This window comes from Mirounga leonina, unplaced genomic scaffold (genome assembly GCF_011800145.1).
Source record: "Mirounga leonina isolate KUSES-001 unplaced genomic scaffold, KU_Mleo_1.0 Mir_174, whole genome shotgun sequence".
In the NCBI taxonomy this organism is placed as follows: domain Eukaryota; kingdom Metazoa; phylum Chordata; class Mammalia; order Carnivora; family Phocidae; genus Mirounga; species Mirounga leonina.
The window spans coordinates 73,139,884-73,161,683 of NW_023270451.1; the positions used below are offsets into that span (position 1 = coordinate 73,139,884).

Genomic DNA, 21,800 nt, shown 5'->3' on the forward strand with positions numbered 1-21,800 from the left:
CTGAATTCTCTAGGGGCTATAAACCCAGAATATGGTTTTAATTAGAATGACATTTTTAATGAAAACAGTGATGTATATAAACGTTAAATCATCTGAAAAAAATTTTTACTATGGTAACCCCATTCTTATATGAAGCACTATTGAGTTAGCAACCAATGAGGTAAGTAATAGAATATGGTTCATAACAAAGTAAACATCCAGGAGCAGAAAGGAGTAGGTACAAAAAGATCAACGGAAAGGGTCAAAGCTTATCATCCCAAAAAGATTTCTTTTGGCTTAGCTTTAATTCTTAGCTTTGATATAAACAAATTTCACATAGTTTACTATACAGTAATTTTATGTTTTGCTCTGTGGCCTCTTTAATATATACTTATATACACATGTATGTACATGTGCATATGTGTGTGTGTATATAAACAAACTTGAATAGCCTTTTAAATAATCTTTACCATCAAAGTGAATAAACTTAACAAGGACTTCAAGAATTTAAATACAAGAATAAGTAGCTGAAGAAACTGACCTGATGACAATATATGTAGTTACTATTAGCTACATTTGAAAAATGGCCCTTATATTACTTTAGTGCTAAATGCTGGACTATAACAAGTAACAACCAGACATTTAGGATATCACTTTAAACAAATTTAACTTTGAATAAGTTAAAAAGAAAGAAAGAAAGAAAGAAAATCAACATATCTAAATTAATTATAGCTATTTACTTCAAATGAATTCATTTTATAAAAATTAAACTTACCAAATTAAAAAACATTAACAAGATACTAACACATCAAACTTAAGGAACATTTGGGATAGAGTACAACCCCAAAATTATTGTTTTTATTTATCATACCATTGTGACAGGCCATGACCAAATATAACCCAAAATGTGAAGATCACCACATCAGAATGAGACTCTGTACCTTAGACTACAAATTCATTTAAACACTGACATAATACAGGTCTACACAAAAGTAAGTTGCTTCGTAAGATGAATAAGATTCTGAATCCTCCTCGTTCAGAGGATATAAGACTTTAATGATTCCTGTGACTAAAAAACCACAAATATTTGGGTCCCCAACATACAATGCTTCAGATAACTCCCACTCCCCCTTTTACAATATTTTCCCCCTCATTATATCAGGGGAAACCTTACTTAGGTAATAAGAGCCTTTCAATAACCAACATCCCTTAATTCCTTTTTTTTTTTCAAGGAGGGTGTTCTGAGGGTCCAGGGCAGTCTGCAAATCAACGCAAAGGGGTAGCCATCAAGAGGCTCATCTGAAGTATTACCAGGGAGCGGCAGGCAGCAAACATTCAAACCCAGAAACTGTGACTCAACATTTCCTATATAATGCAACAATTCTGCACAAATGATAGACATTGTCAAGAAGAATTCTGCCTGAAGAAGATGTAAAATGAGAAGAGAGATCGACAGACATGAAGGTAAGGTGTCTGATTATACTAATATCGGTACTTACGTATCATACCTCTGCAGTGGTGTCACTTTGTTCTTATTCTTATCAACTGAACCCGTAGATAGTTGAAGAAAATTGGGGTTTAACTTATATAATTCTTGAAGTAGTTTCTGTTCATATTCTTGGTGCTTACCCGCCTAATGGAAGAAGAAATTAAAACTGCAGTGTGGTTCACAAAATGGCTGGTATAAAATGACTTACTTTCTGAATTATTAAAGATATCCTAAATAAACATGTAAGGATTTTTCATGGCATAGAGAACCCCGTGAGGATGATGTCACAGAACTGGTAGACCAATGAAAGTTCTTCCTACAAAACTACATGATATATATGCCATTAATTAAGGATTTCATCAACCATTTATTGTGCAGAAAAGCATATCAACAGACAACTTTTTTGCCAGCTCAGAAAACTAGAGGCCTGGGGCGCCTGTGTGGTAGTAAACTGCCAGTCCCCGGTCTGGAGCTTAAAATACATTAATTTTTATGTAAAAACAAAGTAATGGAGTTTTTACTGTGTGTCAAGATAATGAAAAATGTATTAAGACTCTTCATCTGTGTACTATTTACAATGTGTTCATCTCTTTTAAAAAGAGAAATTAATATTTTTTGGTGATCTGAAAATTTTGTAATGTCCTGTTAGAAGACTTCATTCTTAAGTAAAAGATGGGGAAACAGGTTGAAAAGGGCCTCTAGTTATTTGTTTGTTTGTTTTTAAAGATTTTATTTATTTAGGGGCACCTGGGTGGCTCAGTCATTAAGCGTCTGCCTTCGGCTCAGGTCGTGATCCCAGAGTCCTGGGATCGATTTCCTCATCGAGTCCCGCATCAGGCTCCCTGCTCGGTAGGAAGCCTGCTTCTCCCTCTCCCACTCCCCCTGCTTGTGTTCCCTCTCTTGCTGTGTCTCTCTCTGTCAAATAAATAAATAAAATCTTTAAAAAAAAAGATTTTATTTATTTGACAGAGAGAGACAGAACACAAGCAGGGGGAGTGGGAGAGGGGGAAGCAGGCTTCCCACCGAGCAGGGAGCCTGATGCAGGGCTTGATCCCAGGACCCTGGGATCATGACCTGAGCCAAAGGCAGACGTTTAGCGACTGACCCACCCAGGCGCCTGTCTTTTTTTTTTTAAAGATTTATTTATTTGACAGAGAGAGAAAGAGAAAGAGAAAGAGCACAAGCAGAGGGGAGCAGGAGAGGGAGAAGCAGACTCCCCACTGAGCAGGGAGCCCAATGTGGGCCTCAATCCCAGGACCCTGGGATCATGACGTGAGCCAAAAGGAGACACTTAACCAACTGAGCCACCCAGGCACCCCAGCCCCTTTGTTTTTATAAAGTTTTATTGGAATAGTCATGCTCATTCATTTACTTGCTGTCTATGGCTTGTCTCTGCTACAACAGAAGAATTTGAGTATTTACTACAAAGACCAGATAGGCCCAGAAAGCCTATAATATTTATGATTGGCTCTTTATAGAAAGTTTGAAGATCAGTGTTCTATATACAACAAAATCTGTATTTCCTGTAGTTGGATGCTGTATATCAGAAGACAGTGTCACAAATGTTATCAGAGAAATTAGGCAAAGTCTGCCTCTGGAAATTAGTCATACACAAAAATAAATTACAATGAGGAGAGCCTGAGTGGCTCAGTTGGTTAAACATCTGCCTTCAGCTCAGGTCATGATCCAAGGGTCCTGGGATTGAGTCCCACATCGGGCTCCTTGCTCACTGGGGAGTCTGCTTCTCCCTCTGCCCCTCCTCCCTCCTCTCGTGCCACACTCTCTCTCTCAAAAATAAATAAAATCTTAAAAAAAATAAGTTACAATGAAACTACCTTGAATGACTTTTTACTATTTGCATGTATATCATGACTGAAATGACATTTTTACTTACCTTCAGGATTGTTTAATTATTTTAGAAGTGTGGTCTAACTAGATGTTATAGGAAAACCAAACCCAGAAAGGGACAGATCAAAACAAACACAAAACAATAAAAACAAGCAAGGGCAACATCATCTAATCAAGTAGGACTGTATCATATACACTGCACAATGCATTGTGCCCTGTTTTGAGGGGGCTCCTGCCTGTTCCAAATGGATCTATAAATATTTCATATGGTACTAAATTTTCAATTATGCAGTAACAAAGAAAGATCTGACTTTTGCCATGATATAATTTGTTCAAATTTCCTTTCTATACAGAGGAACTGTTTTAATAAAGAAACCTCTTTTCAAATTAATTTTAAACTCACATAAAGAGCAGATAAATTTCATCACAACAATATGAATTTTAAATTATTAAGAAAAAAATACAGTTAGATGTGGATTTTACATCTTTAAAACATGAAAAGCCTTTAAATTTTTTTTTACAATCAATACTTCAGGAGACATTATGGCTTTCATTAGCAACTAAGAGCTAAAACTAATACTCAAATGATTTTACAGGGGCAGTCCACAAAGACAGGTTAAATCCCATTACAAGTCAGTTCCATGGGACTGTCTGTCCATTTTTGTTTACAATTCAATAATACTCAAAATGAGATCAACTTGGGCTGAGATTATTGACAGAAATCTTCACTATAATAGTAGCATGAGTAATGCATATTCTTTACATGTCAAAATTTAGTTTGGAATGGTTCAACCTTAGATTCTATCCAGAATGTTTCACCCAAAAAAAGAAAAAAAAAAAAAAACAAGCATTTATTAAGTAAGAAGTCATCTGTTCCCATTAAATATCACAGAGACCTTATTTTAACAGTTTTGGGACCATAAAGAAATACAATCAAGAAATTCCAATGAATCGATTATAATGGAACTTAAATCTGAAATAACTTCAGGGCACCTGGGTGGCTCAGTCAGTTAAGCGGCTGCCTTCGGCTCAGGTCATGATCCCAGGGTCCTGGGATCGAGTCCCGCATCGGGCTCCCCGCTCTGCGGGGAGCCTGCTTCTCCCTCTCCCTCTGCCTACTTGTGTTCTCTATCTCTCTATCAAATAAATAAATAAAATCTTTAAAAAAAAAAACAAACTGAAATAACTTCAAGTCAAAAAAAGGGTAATATTTCATTTTAACAATCTGCTCTTAACAGAGACCCTACTAGACTTTCTCTAGTTTGACATGGAGAGTCCAAGGTGGCAATCAATGCCCCTCTATCTTCTAAATGAGAGGTATTCCTGCAAAAGTCCACAGCAACAATCTGATGTCCTCATCTGTAATAGGGAAGTGCAGCATTGTGCTTTGGTATAATCCTTATTTAATATGCATATGGTCAACATTTTTATTTGTCATGTTTATAATACTACAAATTGAAAGGAGAACAGAGAACAGGAAATATAAAAAAGAACACAGGATAATAAGCCTTCAGTTCATCCTTCACAGGACACTGACTCAGTACACTTTCATAGAAAAAATCATTTTATAAAAATGTTAGGTTATCAGCAACATTTGATAGGTTATTTTCTAGCATGTTCTGTAAAGAGTGGAAATTAGGAAGGAAAAAAAACCTCATAATTACAGTAACCCACTTAGCTTCCATTTTGTTGATATTCCCCCTAAAGTAGCATTTACCAAAATGCTTTCCTTGGTCAATTAAGTTCTGATTGTACATTCCCTTCTTGGATCTGTATTAGCATATTAAAGACTCTGAGAAGTCCTGCAGGAAAGAAAACTATCTTCATTAATCTAGCATTTTCAAGCTTAATGGACTATAGACCCATTTTTATTATAACAATATTCTGTAGAACTGACATTCCATGGAACACTGGAAAATGCTACTTTAATAACAATTAAAAAAATTAAATCCCTAGTTCTTGCTTTTGCAATTTTAATTTATAAAGAAAAATACTCCCTTTTCTGCAAAGTTTTAATTCACATTATTTTACTACCTGCATTTCCTCTTTTGTGAAGCTGGCCGCCTCATCCCCCAATTCATGTAGATACATGCAGTCAGGCTTTGGACACTGCATATTCTTTAAGAAGTAACTGCAGTATTTTGTTGTACCTAGAGATGCCTGCAGAAAGAGCAGGGAGGGGGAAAAAAGGACCCAAAATGTGAATTGGCACAATGAGAATTTCCATGTTTGTTGTTTTCACTTCACCTCAAATAAGGCACAGACACGACAAAACAAGAGGTATGGCTCTCAATACTGGAGAACTAAACTATTACTAGCAGGATCTATTAAAGATGATGCTCCTTTGGAAGAACTAAAGAAAACACCTCAGTTAGGGTTTCCAGAACTTGAGTACCCAAATCATCCTCCCTAGAGATCAGAAGAGAAGATACACAAAATCTATTTCACATTACAAAAGGTAGGCACCTAAGCAAATTCTTTTTTCTAGTTATGTCATCCTTTTTCCATTTATATAAAGCATGGCTTAGTGCGACCCTTTACTCAAACCTTAATTGATCAATGGCCAAATCTTTAAGGATGACAAATTAGAACGATTCTCTATTTCTGATATGAATAATAGATCCTATTTTCACAAAATAAGATTTATGTGTCAATACAGATTTTTAAAGATTATCACCTGATAATGAATGTGTTTATTCCTACCTGGTAAAACAAGACCCTCCATAAGCTGGCAGTAAACAAATTAGCTGTCATAAGTTAGTATGGATGCTTAAGAAGCAATCTTCAAATAGATTCCCTCCAAATGTAATAAGTAAATGGTAGGCTCTCCCCTAGTTACATTTTATCTCTTCCCCCTTAAAAAAAAATCAAGAGGACCATATTACCTTAAGTGTTCTGCCATCTACTACCACATTGTTGACACACTGTATGGCTCTGAGAGCATCTTCTGACCGGATATAGGTTACATAAGCACTGGCACTTGGACCCTAAAGTGAAAACACACTGTTACTAGTTTCAAATTCAAGAAAAACTTAAAAAAAAAAAAACAACAATTCCTTTGCACCCTGCCTAGGGAATTCTTAAGACCTTTACAACTACTATCATTAATAATAGGGGCGCCTGAGTGGCTCAGTCGTCAAGCGTCTGCGTTCAGCTCAGGTCATGATCCTAGGGTCCTGGGATCGAGCCCCGCATCGGGCTCCCTGCTCGGTGGGAAGCCTGCTTCTCCCTCTCCCACTCCCCCTGCTTGTGTTCCCTCTCTCACTCTCTCTCTCTCTGTCAAATAAATAAAAATCTTAAAAATAATAATAATAATAATGACAATAATCAGAAATAGTAGTAGCTTTGATTAAACCATATCCTAGCTCATCTTAAAACAACTGTACTTATCTGATTTTAAGTAGACTAAAATATAATACGGATAACGTATCATCTCTGGCTTGGTATTTATTTTTCTAAATCATTTGACAGGCTCGTCAAGGTTACAACAAACTTTGAAAATTAGATTTAAAAAAATAAAATTTAAAGACACCGTGTCAAATTATGTTCTCCCCAAAATAAATGCAATTTGCAAGTATTCTATCTGCTAATACCAGCATAACAAAGATGCTCTATTAAGTTTTCAATATCTGAAAATATTAATTAGAAATCATCTAATTATTACACTGCCTGATAATAGACTCAACTCCCCCTCCCCCTCAAACCATCACTTAATCTTTGTTTTACTATTTCTTACTACTATCAATTCACTCTTTAAGTCCCGAAATCAAATGAGCACCAGAAATTCCCCCACCCCACCAGTAGAGGTCACTACACTGCTTAAATCCTTGACCCTCAGACTTTCTAGAAAATCCCAGAAAGCAGATTTTCCTTCTAAACAGCCCAGGCCAAGCCTAGACCACGGGGAGGAAAGGCAAAAATCCCTATAATTAGTTACCTGTGAGCCTGCATATGATGTGCTATTATTGATGACAACTTTATGTATTTTACCAAACTTCCCAAAATATTCTGGTCGTTTTAAAACCTATAAAAGAAGAAGAAATAAGGTATAATGTGTCCCCATTTTCATCAATGTTATTCTTATAATGGGGACATACCCCATCCCTCTTCAGTGAAAGGAAAATAATTTTTAAAGTTTTCTAATAAATGTGACTACTTCCTAATTACAATTTGTATGGTTAACCTATAGGAAATCATCAAGAGTCTAAAAGCTATTTTTCATTGACCCACTATATGGAAACTAAGACTCCCTAAGTTTGGTATTACCCACTATGTTCTAATATCTGCACCAATAATCCATGGGATCTTATCTTCACAGTGTGCTTAAACACTAAACAGATCAAATATCTTAACCACATTTTCATTAACAGATAATCCTTATAAAAAAGTAATTGTCAAAACAATGACCAAAATAATTATGTATTAAACAGAGACAGAAACTCAAGAACAGACATAGTAGAGTCTCTACTCATAAATCTATTGTATATAACATTTGATATATTATATTAAACCACAAATTGCAAATATGGTAACAATGTTCAACCTTAGCTTCATGCTGTGTGTGTGTGTGTGTGTGTGTGTTATACTTAGTTTCTTTGTGTCAATTTTACCACTTCTTGATTTTCTCCTGTTTTTTTCCTCCCTTTTCCTGGTAAATAACATATATGCATGCGGTGATATATGCAGTGATGGATGGAAAAAAATCGAGGAAACAAATTTATACATTTCTTTCTCTATTACCTGGTTACTTTTGGGTGATTATTCCCCCTCGCATCTGTGTCACTTCCTTTACTTTGTGATCACTACATACATTCATTTAACTTCTCTTACAGACTTACTTGACCTTGGCTAATTTGACTAATATGTACCGTGATACAAAAACCTCTCCTTGTAATTCACAACTACTTCAAAATTAAATTTTGTTCTTTCCCTAGAATATTATCTGTAGATCTACTTTCCTACAACCTTCCCAAATAGCAAGCTCTCTCTCAGGGAAAGCATTCTGTGTATACCTGTCCATGTGTGTGCAAAGTATTCTTTCCAAACACTCTAATTTGATAACATTCTCACATACTTACAACTTAGCTAGTATGTTCTGCATGTGAAAGAATCGAAGCTTTGTGAAACAGTCTGACTGGGGTATCATTAATTCTCAACAGTTTTCAAATTAATTAACATAATTATTTTTACCACAGTTTACTTTAGGTTCTTGTAAGTACAAGGTTGTTATGTTTTTTATAGCCAATTTTAATGGATTATAAGATGAGGTGACTGTATTGGTTTTTAATCTTTTTTCCACCAAATGCCCCAAGACAAATGAGACTATTAGTGGCAAAAGCAATGACCCTCAGGTTGTACATAGCAAAGTCTCAGGGTTGATGAGTAGGGAAGAGTTTATTCTGAAAAGTTTCCTGGCTGGTGGAGTTTAGAACTGCACTCAATATTCCAACTGGATGCACACCAACTCAGCACAGGACTTCAGAACCAAAATATCTGCTTCAAAGAGTTCAGACTGGTCACACATTGTGCTGCATCATCATCTCAAATCACATCTGAGTTTATGGTAGTAGCTCTCAATGAAGGCAGCATTCAAGGGAGCATTTAAAAAATCTGTGGGAGCTTTCATTGGGGGAGGTTGTCAAAGTGACTGGGAGGCCATGCTTATGTTCAGTGGATGGGAGCCAGGAATGGCTTACAATGCTCTGTCTGGCTAGCCCTGCACAGTAAAGAACTGTCCTGCACAACTTTTGAATGTTCTACAAGACATTCATGTAGCTGAGAAACCTATTTATAATTAAGTGAAACTAGAAACAAATTCCACATTATATATAAAATCAAAAGTAGTTCCCTACAGTTTTGACATATGTTGAATTTATAGGAAAGCAAATAATACGTAATTAAGGTATGACTACAAGTGCTTTGTTCAGAATTATACCAAGAGTTATTTCAGAAAAATCACATCGTTGGCTTTTCATAGTATCTGGATTGCCGATACACAGACCTATAGCAATCTGCCTTTGTAGATGTCACACGGTGATTCTGCACACAGATGTAAGCATCTTACTGTTTTATTGTGTACTTAAAAACAGTACTTCCCAAACTTAAATATGCATACAAATCATTTAAGGATCCAGTTAAATTGCATATTCAGATCTAGTAGCTCTGAAGCAGGGCCTGAGTTTACATAATAAGCACCCAGGGGTTACTACTCTACCAGCTCAGAAACCACACCCTGAGTAGCAAGGTTCTAGAGTAGTGGTACCCAAATTTTACATGTAGAAATAGTCTGTTTCATAAATTATTTCTCTTTTATTCCTTTTATTTCTTTACATCATGAAATCACTTCATAAAAGTCAAAGAGTGTTATAAAATATTTTTAAAAACGGTTACCAGCTCTGATAAGGTTGAAAACCACTCACTCACGGAAACAGTTTCTGTCCAGTATTTGGGTATAATACCTTCAATACAACATAAGACTTGTATATAATTATACTGACATGTCACACTGGAGCCAGAATGATTATTTTCAAAGCACAAATCTAGCCATGTCACTGTTCCTAAGAACATTCAACAGGTTCCCACTGCCTTTAGAATAAAGTGCAAACTCCTTTGCATGGTTAGAAAGCCTTTCATAGTATGTTACTACTTACCTCACCAGCCTCATCTCTCACCACTGCAGTCTAATCTTCCAGCCAAAAAAAAAAATCACTTGCAGACCGACATCTTTCTCATCCTGAAGAATCTGTACAGTTCCTGTACCAGAAGCACTTCTCCCCAAAGATAGTGGAAGAGTACATACTTCCCCAACAAGATCGGGTGCTCTCTCTTGTGCCTCCACAGCACAAAGTACTTCTCATAGTGTATTATACTGTTAGTTTGAAAATAAGCAAGGACTACCTTTGTACTGGTGTATACTCAGTGTCTTACACACTGCCCAGTACTCAATAAATGTTAACCGAAAAATAACTGTTTCAGCACTGAACAAAAAGAGTTACATGGATAAAGAACATTGGTGGGCCTCAAAGTATTAGCAAATGGCCTATGGCTGATAAGAAATGGCCTGCCCAGGCAAGGGAAATTCAAATAATTTAAACCCCCTTTTTTTTTTAAAGATTTTATTTATTTATTTGACAGAGAGAGAGAGCGAGAGCAGGAACACAAGCAGGGGGAGTGGGAGAGGGAGAAGCAGGCTTCCCACTGAGCAGGGAGCCCAATGAGGGGCTCGATCCCAGGACCCCGGTATCATGACCTGAGCTGAAGGCAGATGCTTAACGACTGAGCCACCCAGGCACCCCCAAATAATTTAAACTTTCTATATTAAGTTAAATACTCCAGATTCTACGTAAACATACAACTAGCAAAACAGTATTCTAGTGACTAAGAAGTATGGGGAGTAGGTAAAACACCCTGCATATCACTACATGGTCCATATATTCAAAATATCATATATTTACTTCACAGTGAGCCACCTTTAATAGTATTAATAGAGGGCGCCTGGGTGGCTCAGTCGTTAAGCATCTGCCTTCGGCTCAGGTCATGATCCCAGGGTCCTGGGATCGAGCTGCGCATCGGGCTCCCCGCTCAGCGGGAAGCCTGCTTCTCCCTCTCCCACTCCCCCTGCCTGTGTTCCCTCTCTCCTGTCTGTCAAATAAACAAATAAAATCTTTAAAAAAAACAAAACAAAAACAAAAATAATAGTACTAAAGAATACAAAAAGCCATGTGAGAGAATTATAAACGCCCAATGGCATGCCTAATGTTTAAAATGTCTTCCTATATATTCTTTGGTAACATAGTCAAGTGATCATGGATACTACAGAGAAAATAAACTTGGTAAGCAGACAGAAGGATGAATGGATGAACAACAGACCAATTATCAGTGTAAAATATACTGGAATAGGACCTTTAAAAAACTGGTCGGTTGGGAAGGCGTGTGGTTTCTAGTCCTGGCTCTGCTATGAAGTAGCTGTGTGATCCCAGGTCACTTAACTAAGTCACTTAACTTCCCTATGCTTCAATTTCTCATTTGTAAAATATCATGGTTCTGTCTTTTAAGTCTTTTAGTTCCTCAAACAAGCTACTCTCTTGGACCACCAAATACCTGAGACACTCCTGTCCTTATTTGCTGCCTAGCCAATCTCTAGTAACTCTTAATTTATCCTTTCCTCTGGGAGGCTTTTTGTGGATTTCTATACTAGCCAAGTTCCCCACTGTTACATGTTCCCCAAAAAACTCTGTACTTCCCTGTTTATAAATCCCCAACACACTTATAAGTACTTAAATTTAGGGCGCCTGGGTGGCTCAGTCGATTAAGTGTCTGCCTTCGGCTCAGGTCATGATCCCAGGGTCCTGGGACTGAGCCCTGCATTGGGCTCCCTGCTCAGCAGAGAGAGCCTGGTTCTCCCTCTACTCCCCACTTGTGTTCTCTGTTGCTATCTCTGTCTCTCTCAAATAAATAAATAAAATCTTTAAAAAAAAAAAAAAAGACTTAAATCCTGTCTTACCAATAGTCTGTAAGTCAGTTAAGGGTAGAGAATGAGTCTGGCGAGCTAAATTATTTTATTTCCAACATCAAAGTACCTAAAACATGGTAAGTATTCAAGAGTTAATTTATAAAATGAATGAATTAGGTTCCAGCAAATCTGAAATTTTAGGATTTGGAAGATGATTACCTCTAATCACTGCCTTGAACTACCTACCAGATCTTCTAAAATAGATTTTTTGGGGAAACCTAGGTGGCTCAGTTGGTTAAGCATCTGCCTTCGGCTCAGGTCATGATCCCGGAAACCCAAGGTCCCTCTCCCTCTACTCCTCCCCCACTCGTGCTCACTCTCTCTCTCTTAAATAAATAAAACCTTTAAAAAAAATTTTTTTATTGATCAATAAATGAATACATTTGACAATCAATCTTGGTATTAAGTTTTCTGATGCACAAAAGTCATTTTCAAAATAAGCTTGAATTTTCCCTAAACTCTCCTATTTTGCTAATCGGAATTCAGTCAAATATCAAATTGTTCATCGTCCAAAAATAAGTAAATAGAGATCTTCTTTGACCTGAAAGTTACACTAACAACTTGAAACCAAGTTTTCTAATAAAGCCAACTTTAAGTTTTCCAAACTGAAAAGATTATACAATAAATTAAGAGAATTTGTTATATTATTATTTAGAAGTGGTAGGACTGGTCTGGTCTTTGGTCTTCCTAGAGTTTCAAGAGAAATAAATGTTTAAAAAAATTCACTGTCCTCTCACCAGGCAAAAATGATTTCAAAAGTATAAAACAAGTAGAGTGTTTTTTTAAGGCACATTTAGATTCATGATAAAGTACCCCTCTCTCACTAGATAACACCGATTAATTTTTTTTCTGTGTAATAGTTCTTCAGATTAATGTTACTGGAGTCATGTCATTTGAAGTGGAAATAAGAAACCTCTGTAAGTAAATAAAAACAAATCACAGAATCTAAAGAGGAGGTAGAAAACCTATAAGCCAAACACCAGACTGAGACTATGGCTTAATTTTAGCCAGCTTTCAGGTGTTGCTCCCCATATGCCTCCAGTACTATAGGTGACAGGATCCAGGCAGGATGTATTAACAAAATCAAGTACATGCATATCCAAGAGTTGTCAAATCAAAATAAAAGTTCCATTAGTTTACTGGAATAGCAGTTTCAGAAATGCCAAAGTAGATTCTAATCAGTAAGATTAGTAGGAGTAAATAGAGACAGATAAAACAAAAAACTTGCAAAGGCAAGAAGTACCCTCTGATTAGAAAAAAGGCAGAGTTTTGAAAGGGGAAGACAGAAGGACTGGTGTATAAAGTTGTAGTGGTGTTCAAGAAAATGGTCACAGGGGAACTGGGATTTTGCCTGCCTGAGGAATTAAAAACAAGAAAGAACTGGCTGCTGAGGTTGAGCCATAGGCCTAAAATGAGCTCTCATCCTTAACAGCTCTTACTGAAGTCTTTTCCTGTAGAACTCTAGATCAGCCCCCTTTGGCTTTGGAAAGAACCTGGTCTCCTGAAGGATTCATGCTGCCCACTGATGCCAGTAACCCTGGACTTAAGTCCAAGTAATTCTGGAGTTGCTTCTGTGTTTATTACCAATGATAAAGGGTTCTTAGTAAGGTCTCCCTGACTTTCTCTTCTACTGATCCTGAAGCCCTTCACAGCCTCAATTACATAGTAAACTCATCATTAATAAATATGTATTATTCTAAGTTGATTTTTACAAAAATCAATTTTTAGACTCCTTAAGTTTCCTTCCGCTGGGGCCTTTGCCCACTTAGCCAAGTCTGAAGATTCCCACCTCCCTAAGCATATTCACTATAATCCTCCCTCTTATGGGTACCATGACGATGAGCATTACTCCAAACCCTTCTCAAGGAATACTTTTGGTAGACCCCCAAATCCAACTCTCTCCTACTGAAGCAAACACTCTGGCTGTCAATCAGCTTCTACCTGCTCTCCCATCAATCTAGTCAGCACCTCCTAATACATCAGAAACTGAAAATTAGCAGATGACCATCCAAGGGTATCAGGGAAAGTTATAAGCTCAACATTACTCTTCAACGCAGGTGGTGAAAGGAGAAAAAAGAGGTAATGAACAAAAGGATTAAGGCCTCCCCTGCCTCCAAACAAATGACAAAGAACCTGGTCTCTTATTTTCCTTCATCCAATTCTTTCCCCAAAATTGGCTTAAAATGAATGTGGAGTAGCAGGTCTGTAACTGTTCAATAACCAAGAATCACTATGTGGACAGGATTAAAAAAAATACAGATCTCTAGTGGGTTCATGTAACTGCATGTCCACTGTGATCCTTATATAGCTACAGAAAAGAGGAAAGAAACCGAGTAGTCATGTCACATGTTAGCCTGAATAGCAAATTATCCAACTTTCACAGATTATTAGCACTAAAGGAGATTTCAGAGATCTAGTTCAACTGCCTCGTTTTACAACTGAAGAAAATGAGGCCAAGAAAGATTAAGACACTCTGATCACAACTGATCATTGGATTCTTAGAGATAATTAAAAAATCATTTCCCATTCTCTCCCAAGTTTTAATAATTTCAGGGGAATCCTGCAAATAGGCAAGGTCAGCTGTTATTTCCAAATAAGACAGGCAAAAAAGAAAAAAATGTCAAGTTGAGAAAGAAAACAGAAGAGGACTTACCTCTGGGTCTGCTAGGCGCTGAGACAGACCTACAACAAAGACGAGGTTTTTTTGTACAACACGTACACTAGCCAAATGTTTGCGGTTTTCTGATATTTTCTGTTTTCTCTCATTCTGTTTCTGTTTTTTCTCATTCTTTATCCTTTGCAATTCTTCCTGGGAGAGTGGTTTATAAACTGCTGGGTCTTCTGGATATGGCTTTAAGCACAAAACAAACATAGAAGTTAGCATTAAATAAGGAAAGAAATAAGCTATATGAAAACCAATTATCATTCTGGATGACAGGTATGTGGTTATTTGTTACATCTCCCTTTTCCTAAATCTTTTAATTGCTTAAAATATTATTTAATAAATTTAAGATAAAAGTTTTTAAAATACTTACTTTTTTTTAGAGCTTAGCACAGACTACTTTTAACACTAAAACTTAAAACACCACCAAAGATTATGTAATAAAAAAAAAATACAACTGTGGTATTCCCTATAGTGTCTAGCAGAGTTGACAGAAAAGAAAGCTTCCAGGGTGCTGTGTAAGAGGCAAAAAGTATAACTTATCTCATCTAAACATAGGTTTATATATTACAATCCACAAATATTTAATGAAAACCTACTATGTGCTAGAATATTAATGAAGTACTTATTATTTAATTCATTGTCAATCTAAAAGGAACATAAATGGGCAAATAAACAACAATCCACAGATACTCTGGCTCAGGAGTTTGACTTTAGTTTCCAACACTTACTAGCCATGTGGACTTAAGCAAGTTAGTGAAACTCTATGCCTCAGTATCCTCAATAGTAAGATGAAAATGATCTTAAAGGGTGAGGCATAATGGTAAAAGTAAAGTAACTCTCATAAAGCCATTATTATCATGAACAGCACACAATAATCCCTCAATAAATACTAGCAATTACACTGTTATAATTTTTTTCCCTTTGTCATTACAATATTGCTTTTATTCCTACTGCTAATGCCAGGGCTACTGGTGGCCTGAATAAGAGCTATGGAATCACATTGCCTGGCTTTAAATCTTGGCTCCTCTCTACTATCTGAGAGACCTTGGCCATAAGTTATGTGACTTGCCTGCCTCAGTCATCTCTCCTATAAAATAGGAATCACGGTACTTTATTAAGAGGGTTTCTGTAAGAGTTAGAAGAGATATACATTTATAAAGTGATTAAAACTGTGCCCTACACATAAGCATTCAATAAGTCACTTATTATTACTACTAATCAAAAAATAGGGATGCCTGGGTGGCTCTGTCGGCTAAATGTTCGACTCTTGATTTCAGCTCAGGTCATGATCTCAGGGTTGTGAAATCGAGCCCTACATCGGGCTCCGTGCTGGATGTAGAGCCTGCTTAAGATTCTCTCTCTCCCTGTGCCCTTCCCCGCCTAAAACATAAATAGTTAATAATGAATGAAAGATCATATCTAAGTGGATATGAAGAGATCCCAGAAACAGGAAATTGTGCCTATAAGAATACAGGAGTAGGGACTAACAGAAATGATGTCATCAAGAAAAAAAGTAGGAACAAGGTAGAGTGGAGACAGTATTCAAAAGCCTGAAATCTTGCTATGCTTTTAACTTAAAGGTACTTTCATCTTTTCATACGTAAGTAAAATACAAAAATAAAAACCCTCGAATTTGTCAACACACTCAGATTAATGCTGAAGGCAATTAAGAAAGTGAGACTTCTCTTTATGTTCCTCAGCTTCTACTGGTAATATCATAAGGTCTCCCAAAATCCCGTTCTTAAATTTTCAGACATAACTCTTAGTGGTCCTGGAAGACGCAAGCACCCATACCATTTGATTTCCACATTTAAAAATCTGAATAATAATAATGAAATAAAAATCTGAATCTTCCAGCTAATTGGTCCTATTTGGCATACTGGAACTGACTTGTGAGTAGGGGGCACATAAAACAGCTGACTTGGTAACTTGTGTGACTTTTGCGTGACCTGAAGTCTTTCTCCAGGATGAAATATGAAGCTAGAAGTACACATTTTAGGCGCTCAATAAATATTTGCCAAATGAATGCCAAGCTACTCTCTAGAACAGAGAATTTAGCATGGTTAATTTTTCTTTTAAAAAAATCTTAACTTTTCAAGGCTCCAGAAAAAGTTGGAAAGGCATGCACTCCCTGACAGCTGCTCCAGCACACACACCACCAGAAATACCTACTCCACAAACCCAATGACACAACATTAATAAGCCAGTACAAAGAGATAAGCAAGGGAGAAAGACTAAAAATGGGATACGAAAAATACATATGGTTTACTTTTTGACTGAAACATGTATACTAAATTTTCTAGGAATACAGCGTCAAATGAAAATGTACAAGCATGAAATTTTTCTTTAAATATATTATTGTGTGTTATGTATCAAACTAATGCAAAATATGGCACCTGTGGCATATGGCACTTTTAATGTGTAAAATATTTTTAATAGTGTTAATCTGACGATAAATTGCCAAACTATTAATTATGATGGTTTATAGACTCCAGTGTAATCACTTAATTTTTTTCATGTGTGTAGTTATAGTCCCACTTTTATTTCTAATGTATCTTTTATGTTTTTTCTCTTTATTTTCCAATCAGACTTGCCAAGAGTTTGATTATTTTATTGTCTTTCAGAGAACCAGTTCTAACTTTTATTGAAATACTACTTTTTTTCTATTTCACCAAATTCTGCTTAATCCCTGCTTCTATTGTCACAATGTTTACTACTCTTTTTTTGGTTTCTTAACCTAGAAATAAGCTAATTTATTTTTTGTTCTTTGTTTTCCAATAAATGCATTCACAGCCTTAACTTTTCCTCCTCCTAGAAACAATGAAAAATACTATATAAAGTTTTGTTTTTTAACCAATATCTTAGAAACAGTAATGACCTGCAGTGGGGAAGTCCCAAGCCAACTTCTGTATAAAAGTCAAAATCCAGAGAGGTAAGTGTAAATCTTTGTAACAACAAATGGGGAGGGAGGGTCAGCATTCAAAGCCCAGGGCTAGCCCAAGGTGAAGAGTCTTTGGGGAACTCAAAGAACTTAAGCTGAGACCCAGCCCGTCCCCCAAAAGACTCTTTCAGTCTCAGGATAAGAACAAACTACAGACAGGTCAGAACAAGAAAAATGGGGATAGAAGAAAAACATCCTGAAGAAGTTGCTGAAACCAACCTTACGGAAAATTTGCATCCTAGGGACCTTAGACCTTTATACTTGTCCCCACCAGCGCCCATTATGCTTGAGGCACCTCTAACGTCACTGTTTATAGGATCCAGCAGAAGACAAATGAAAGTTTCTCTAGAGGAGGGCAAAAATACGTTAGGCCCTGGACAACTCTACAAATAATTCAGGGACAACAACCAAGAAGCAGGCACAGATATAAAACCAAGCACATAAAGAAATAAAACAACATGAACAACCAGTAGAAACATTCCTCACAGACTTTAGCTACTGGAATTATCTGACACAGATTTAAAAACAATAACGCTTATCTGTTTAAACAAATATATGATCTGCTGCCAAAAAACAAAACAAAACAAAAAAACCTCAAATATATGATAAACCTGAAAGTAGGTGCAGGGTACAAAATTGTATTTAAAATATATCAAGCATGAAAAGAGAACAAACATTACTTCTAGAAAGGCAAAATGTTAAAACTCAATACACATATTTATATCTAGCAAAAGACCAGACCTAAAAAAAAAAAATTCAAACACAAAAAGAAAGATCAGAAGAAATCATCCATTAAAGCATTAAGAAAAAAAACCAAACAAACAGAAAAGAGATTAGGAGACATGAAGAGCAGTGAAAATGAATCTGAAAAATATGTAATCAGAGTCCCAGAAGGAGAGGAAAGAGAATAAAGTCTGTATCTGAAGAGATGATAGCTGATTTTTTTCTCCCAGAACTAATGAAATTCACCAAGACAGATTTAAGAAGCCCTACAAATTCTAAGCAGGATAAATAAAAAGATATACCCAACTGAGTTCTTTTTGGAACTGGTTAATATTTCCACTGTAGCCTAACAAGTCAATTTTTATGCTCACTGCACTTGTATTTTAAAGTTTTGTACTAATTTGGGCTGCCTGGCTGACTCAGTTGGAAAAGAACACAATTTCTGATCTTGGGGTCATGAGTTTGAGCCCCACGTTGGGTGTAGAGATTATAAATAAACAAATTTAAAAAAATTTTTATATTAATTTGTACAAAGTTGTGTGCATGTACAAGCACACACATGCTTGCTAACTGTGTTATTCAAATTTTCCATTTCCTGGGATGCCTGGGTGGCTCAGTCGGTTAAGCATCTGCCTTCAGGTCAGGTCATGATCCCAGGGTCCTGGGATCGAGTCCCACATCGGGCTCCTTGCTCAGCAGGGAGCCTGCTTCTCCCTCTGCCTGCCACTCTTCCTGCTTGTGCTCTCTCTCTGACAAATAAATAAATAAAATCTTCAAAAAAATTTTTTTTCCATTTCCTTTTTTTGGGTCTATTTCATCTATCAAACTCTAAAATATAGAAGTTGGACTTCTCTCCATTATGGATATGGATATAGTTTCTCCTGGTATTTATATCAGCTCAATATACTTCAAAGAGCTACTGTTAAGTAAATAAAATTCCATGACTCTATGGACATATAGCAATGAAAAAATTCCTCTTTTCTCTTTTAAAATGTGTTTGATCTTAAATTTGATTATGACTAATACCAGTACTATTATACCTTCTTTCCTATGATTTCCCTAATTTCACTGATAATTTTCTGTATATGTTCCTAAGTCAAACAGTTCTACAAGGTTTACTGGGGAAAAGAATAATCTCTCATTTTCTTCTTTCCCTGACCCAGTTGCCTCTCCCTAGAAATAATCCTGTTAGACTCTTTTAGATCATTATTTTGTCATTTACTATCACATCATTAAATAAGATGCGTGTATGGCTACTTCTTGCTTTTTCAGTTCTACATATTATCACATCATACAAATTGACAATATAGCTTTCTTTCACCCAGCCTAACCATATATCCCACGTCTACCTTCTAACCTTCCACCCTAATTTTGGTTAGGTCAACATTCACAATTACATTATTATAAAGTTCAAATGTTACTTATACATTTCTACCTTCAGCCATGACAGAGGAGATAGTAACAGACCAGGCCTACTAGCATAAACAACTAGAAAATAAGACAAAATATATGAAGCAACTGTTTTCAGACATCAAACAATATAGGTAATGAACAGCAAATCCGTGACTACCGAGAGAAAAGAAATGAGACAGATGAAAACCATGAGTGAAAACATCCTAGCTTTCTGCTCTTCCAACACTTACTGGACACTGGCTGGGTCCAACAATCACACTGAGCAGAGGGGAAAGTGATCAAAACCTGAAGAGGCTGAGGCAACTTAAATTTATGGGGCAAAATATCACAAAGCAGGAACTAGTCCAAAAAGAATTCCAGAAATCTACATAGAGGAATCCTGTGATAGCTAGTTCCCATAGGCTGCTCTCCAATAAAGACATTCTGATAGAGTCCAGGTCAATAATGAATTTGGGGAGGAAATAAAAAAGAAGTGATACCAATCACATGCAAACTTTTTCAGAATATAGAGGACAAGGAAACATTTCCTAACCCATTTTATGAAGCGAGTATTATTTTGATACCAAATCTAAAAACAATATAAATAAAGCCACAGATAAATACCTCTAATGACACAGACATAAAAACCTTTCTGAAAATATTAGCAAATTGAAAAGAAAAAGGGTAATTTATTATCATCAAATGAGGTTTATCCTTGGAAGGGAAGGTTGATTCAAAAATCAATCAACCTAAATCACCATTTCAACAGAATGAAGGAGAAAACACATGATGATTTCAAAAGAAACAGAAAAGGCATTTGACAAAATGCAACACCCACTCGTGATAAAAACTCTCAATAAGCAAAGAAAACGTCCTCAACCTGATAAAAAACCATCTACAAAAAACTCACAGCCAGGAACATACTTACTGTGAAATACTCAATGCTTCCCACTGAAACTGGGAACAAAGATAATTGTTCTTAGCACTTTATTCCAATGTTCTACTGGAGGGCTTACCCAGTGCAATAAGGCAAGAAAAATAATTTAAAAACATAAAGGATGGAAAAGAAGAAGTAAAACTGCCTTTATTCACAGAAGACATGATCATCTATGTAGAAAAGCCTAAGGAGTCTATTTAACAAAATCAATTATTCTATGTATGAACTGGAAAATGGAATTTTTAAAATACCACATGCTGAAGCTCATAAAACATAAAATAGTTACAGATAAATATAACAAATCATGCTATACTACTCCATATGCTGAAAACTACAGAACATGGCTTTATAAATGTTTAAAACCTAGAAAACTGGAAAGATAAACCTTATTTAAGAACTAGATGAGCCAACATTTTCAAGATGTCATTTTTCCTCAAATTGACCTGTTTATTCAAGTTCAATCAAAAGCCCAGTAGGTTTTTTGTACAAAATTACAAACTAATTAAAAAACTTATGTGGAAATGCTAAGGTCTTAGATGCCCAAAATAAATTCTATAAAGGATAACAAAATTGAAAGGTCTATCATACCCGATTTGAAGACTTAGAGTAGTCAAGACAGTATGGTATTGGCATAAGGATAGAAACAATCGTCTGTGGATAACAGAAATGAACTTACACATTTATGAGCAACTGATTTTTAAGAAAGAGTTGAAAACCATTCAACAGTGAAGAAATAGTCTTTTCTACAAATGATGCTGTAACAATATATCTGTATGGGGGGAAAAAAATCTCAACCCCTACAACATATCTGAGCCATTGAAGCATAATATGATTACTTTTCTTGTACAGCTTTTTGTTTCCCCTAGAGTTAACTGTCTGATTAGATTAAACCATCAAATCTCCTCCAAATGTTGAAATGGCCTCACAACACAATTCTCTTTTATTTTATTTATTTTTTATTTTTATTTATTTGAGACAGAGAGAATGAGAGAGAGAGAGAGAGCACATGAGAGGGGGGGAGGGTCAGAGGGAGAAGCAGGCTCCCTGCTGAGCAGGGAGCCCGATGCGGGACTCGATCCAGGGACTCCAGGATCATGACCTGAGCCTAAGGCAGTCACTTAACCAACTGAGCCACCCAGGCGCCCCCACAATTCTCTTTTAAAACACCAAGTATTCTCTCAATTTTATCTTTTTGTAGAAACCCTTCTCTTGCAACTTTCTGATCTGCCACATTCTGTACTGGTTGTCCTCTTTCCCATCATCTTAGGAATCCCACTGCATCACTCCCGTACTTGGTCACCTCTTTCCTTTATC

At 36.3% G+C, this 21,800-nt stretch overlaps 1 protein-coding gene across 8 annotated transcripts in view; it reads right to left on the reverse strand.

The window, feature by feature from the left end:
• Window positions 1-21,800, reverse strand: part of CNOT4 (CCR4-NOT transcription complex subunit 4) — a 144,968-nt gene that overhangs the window by 55,417 nt on the left and 67,751 nt on the right. For 5 of the 8 annotated variants that reach the window (XM_035021162.1, XM_035021164.1, XM_035021163.1 and 2 more), the window contains 5 exons: window positions 14,482-14,679; window positions 7,254-7,340; window positions 6,202-6,303; window positions 5,351-5,476; window positions 1,479-1,612 (listed from right to left, as the gene is read on the reverse strand). In XM_035021162.1, coding sequence (XP_034877053.1) covers window positions 1,479-1,612; window positions 5,351-5,476; window positions 6,202-6,303; window positions 7,254-7,340; window positions 14,482-14,679 — 647 coding nt within the window. The remainder of the gene's footprint in view (window positions 1-1,478; window positions 1,613-5,350; window positions 5,477-6,201; window positions 6,304-7,253; window positions 7,341-14,481; window positions 14,680-21,800) is intronic. The other 3 variants (XM_035021165.1, XM_035021167.1, XM_035021169.1) reach the window with 1 other exon arrangement.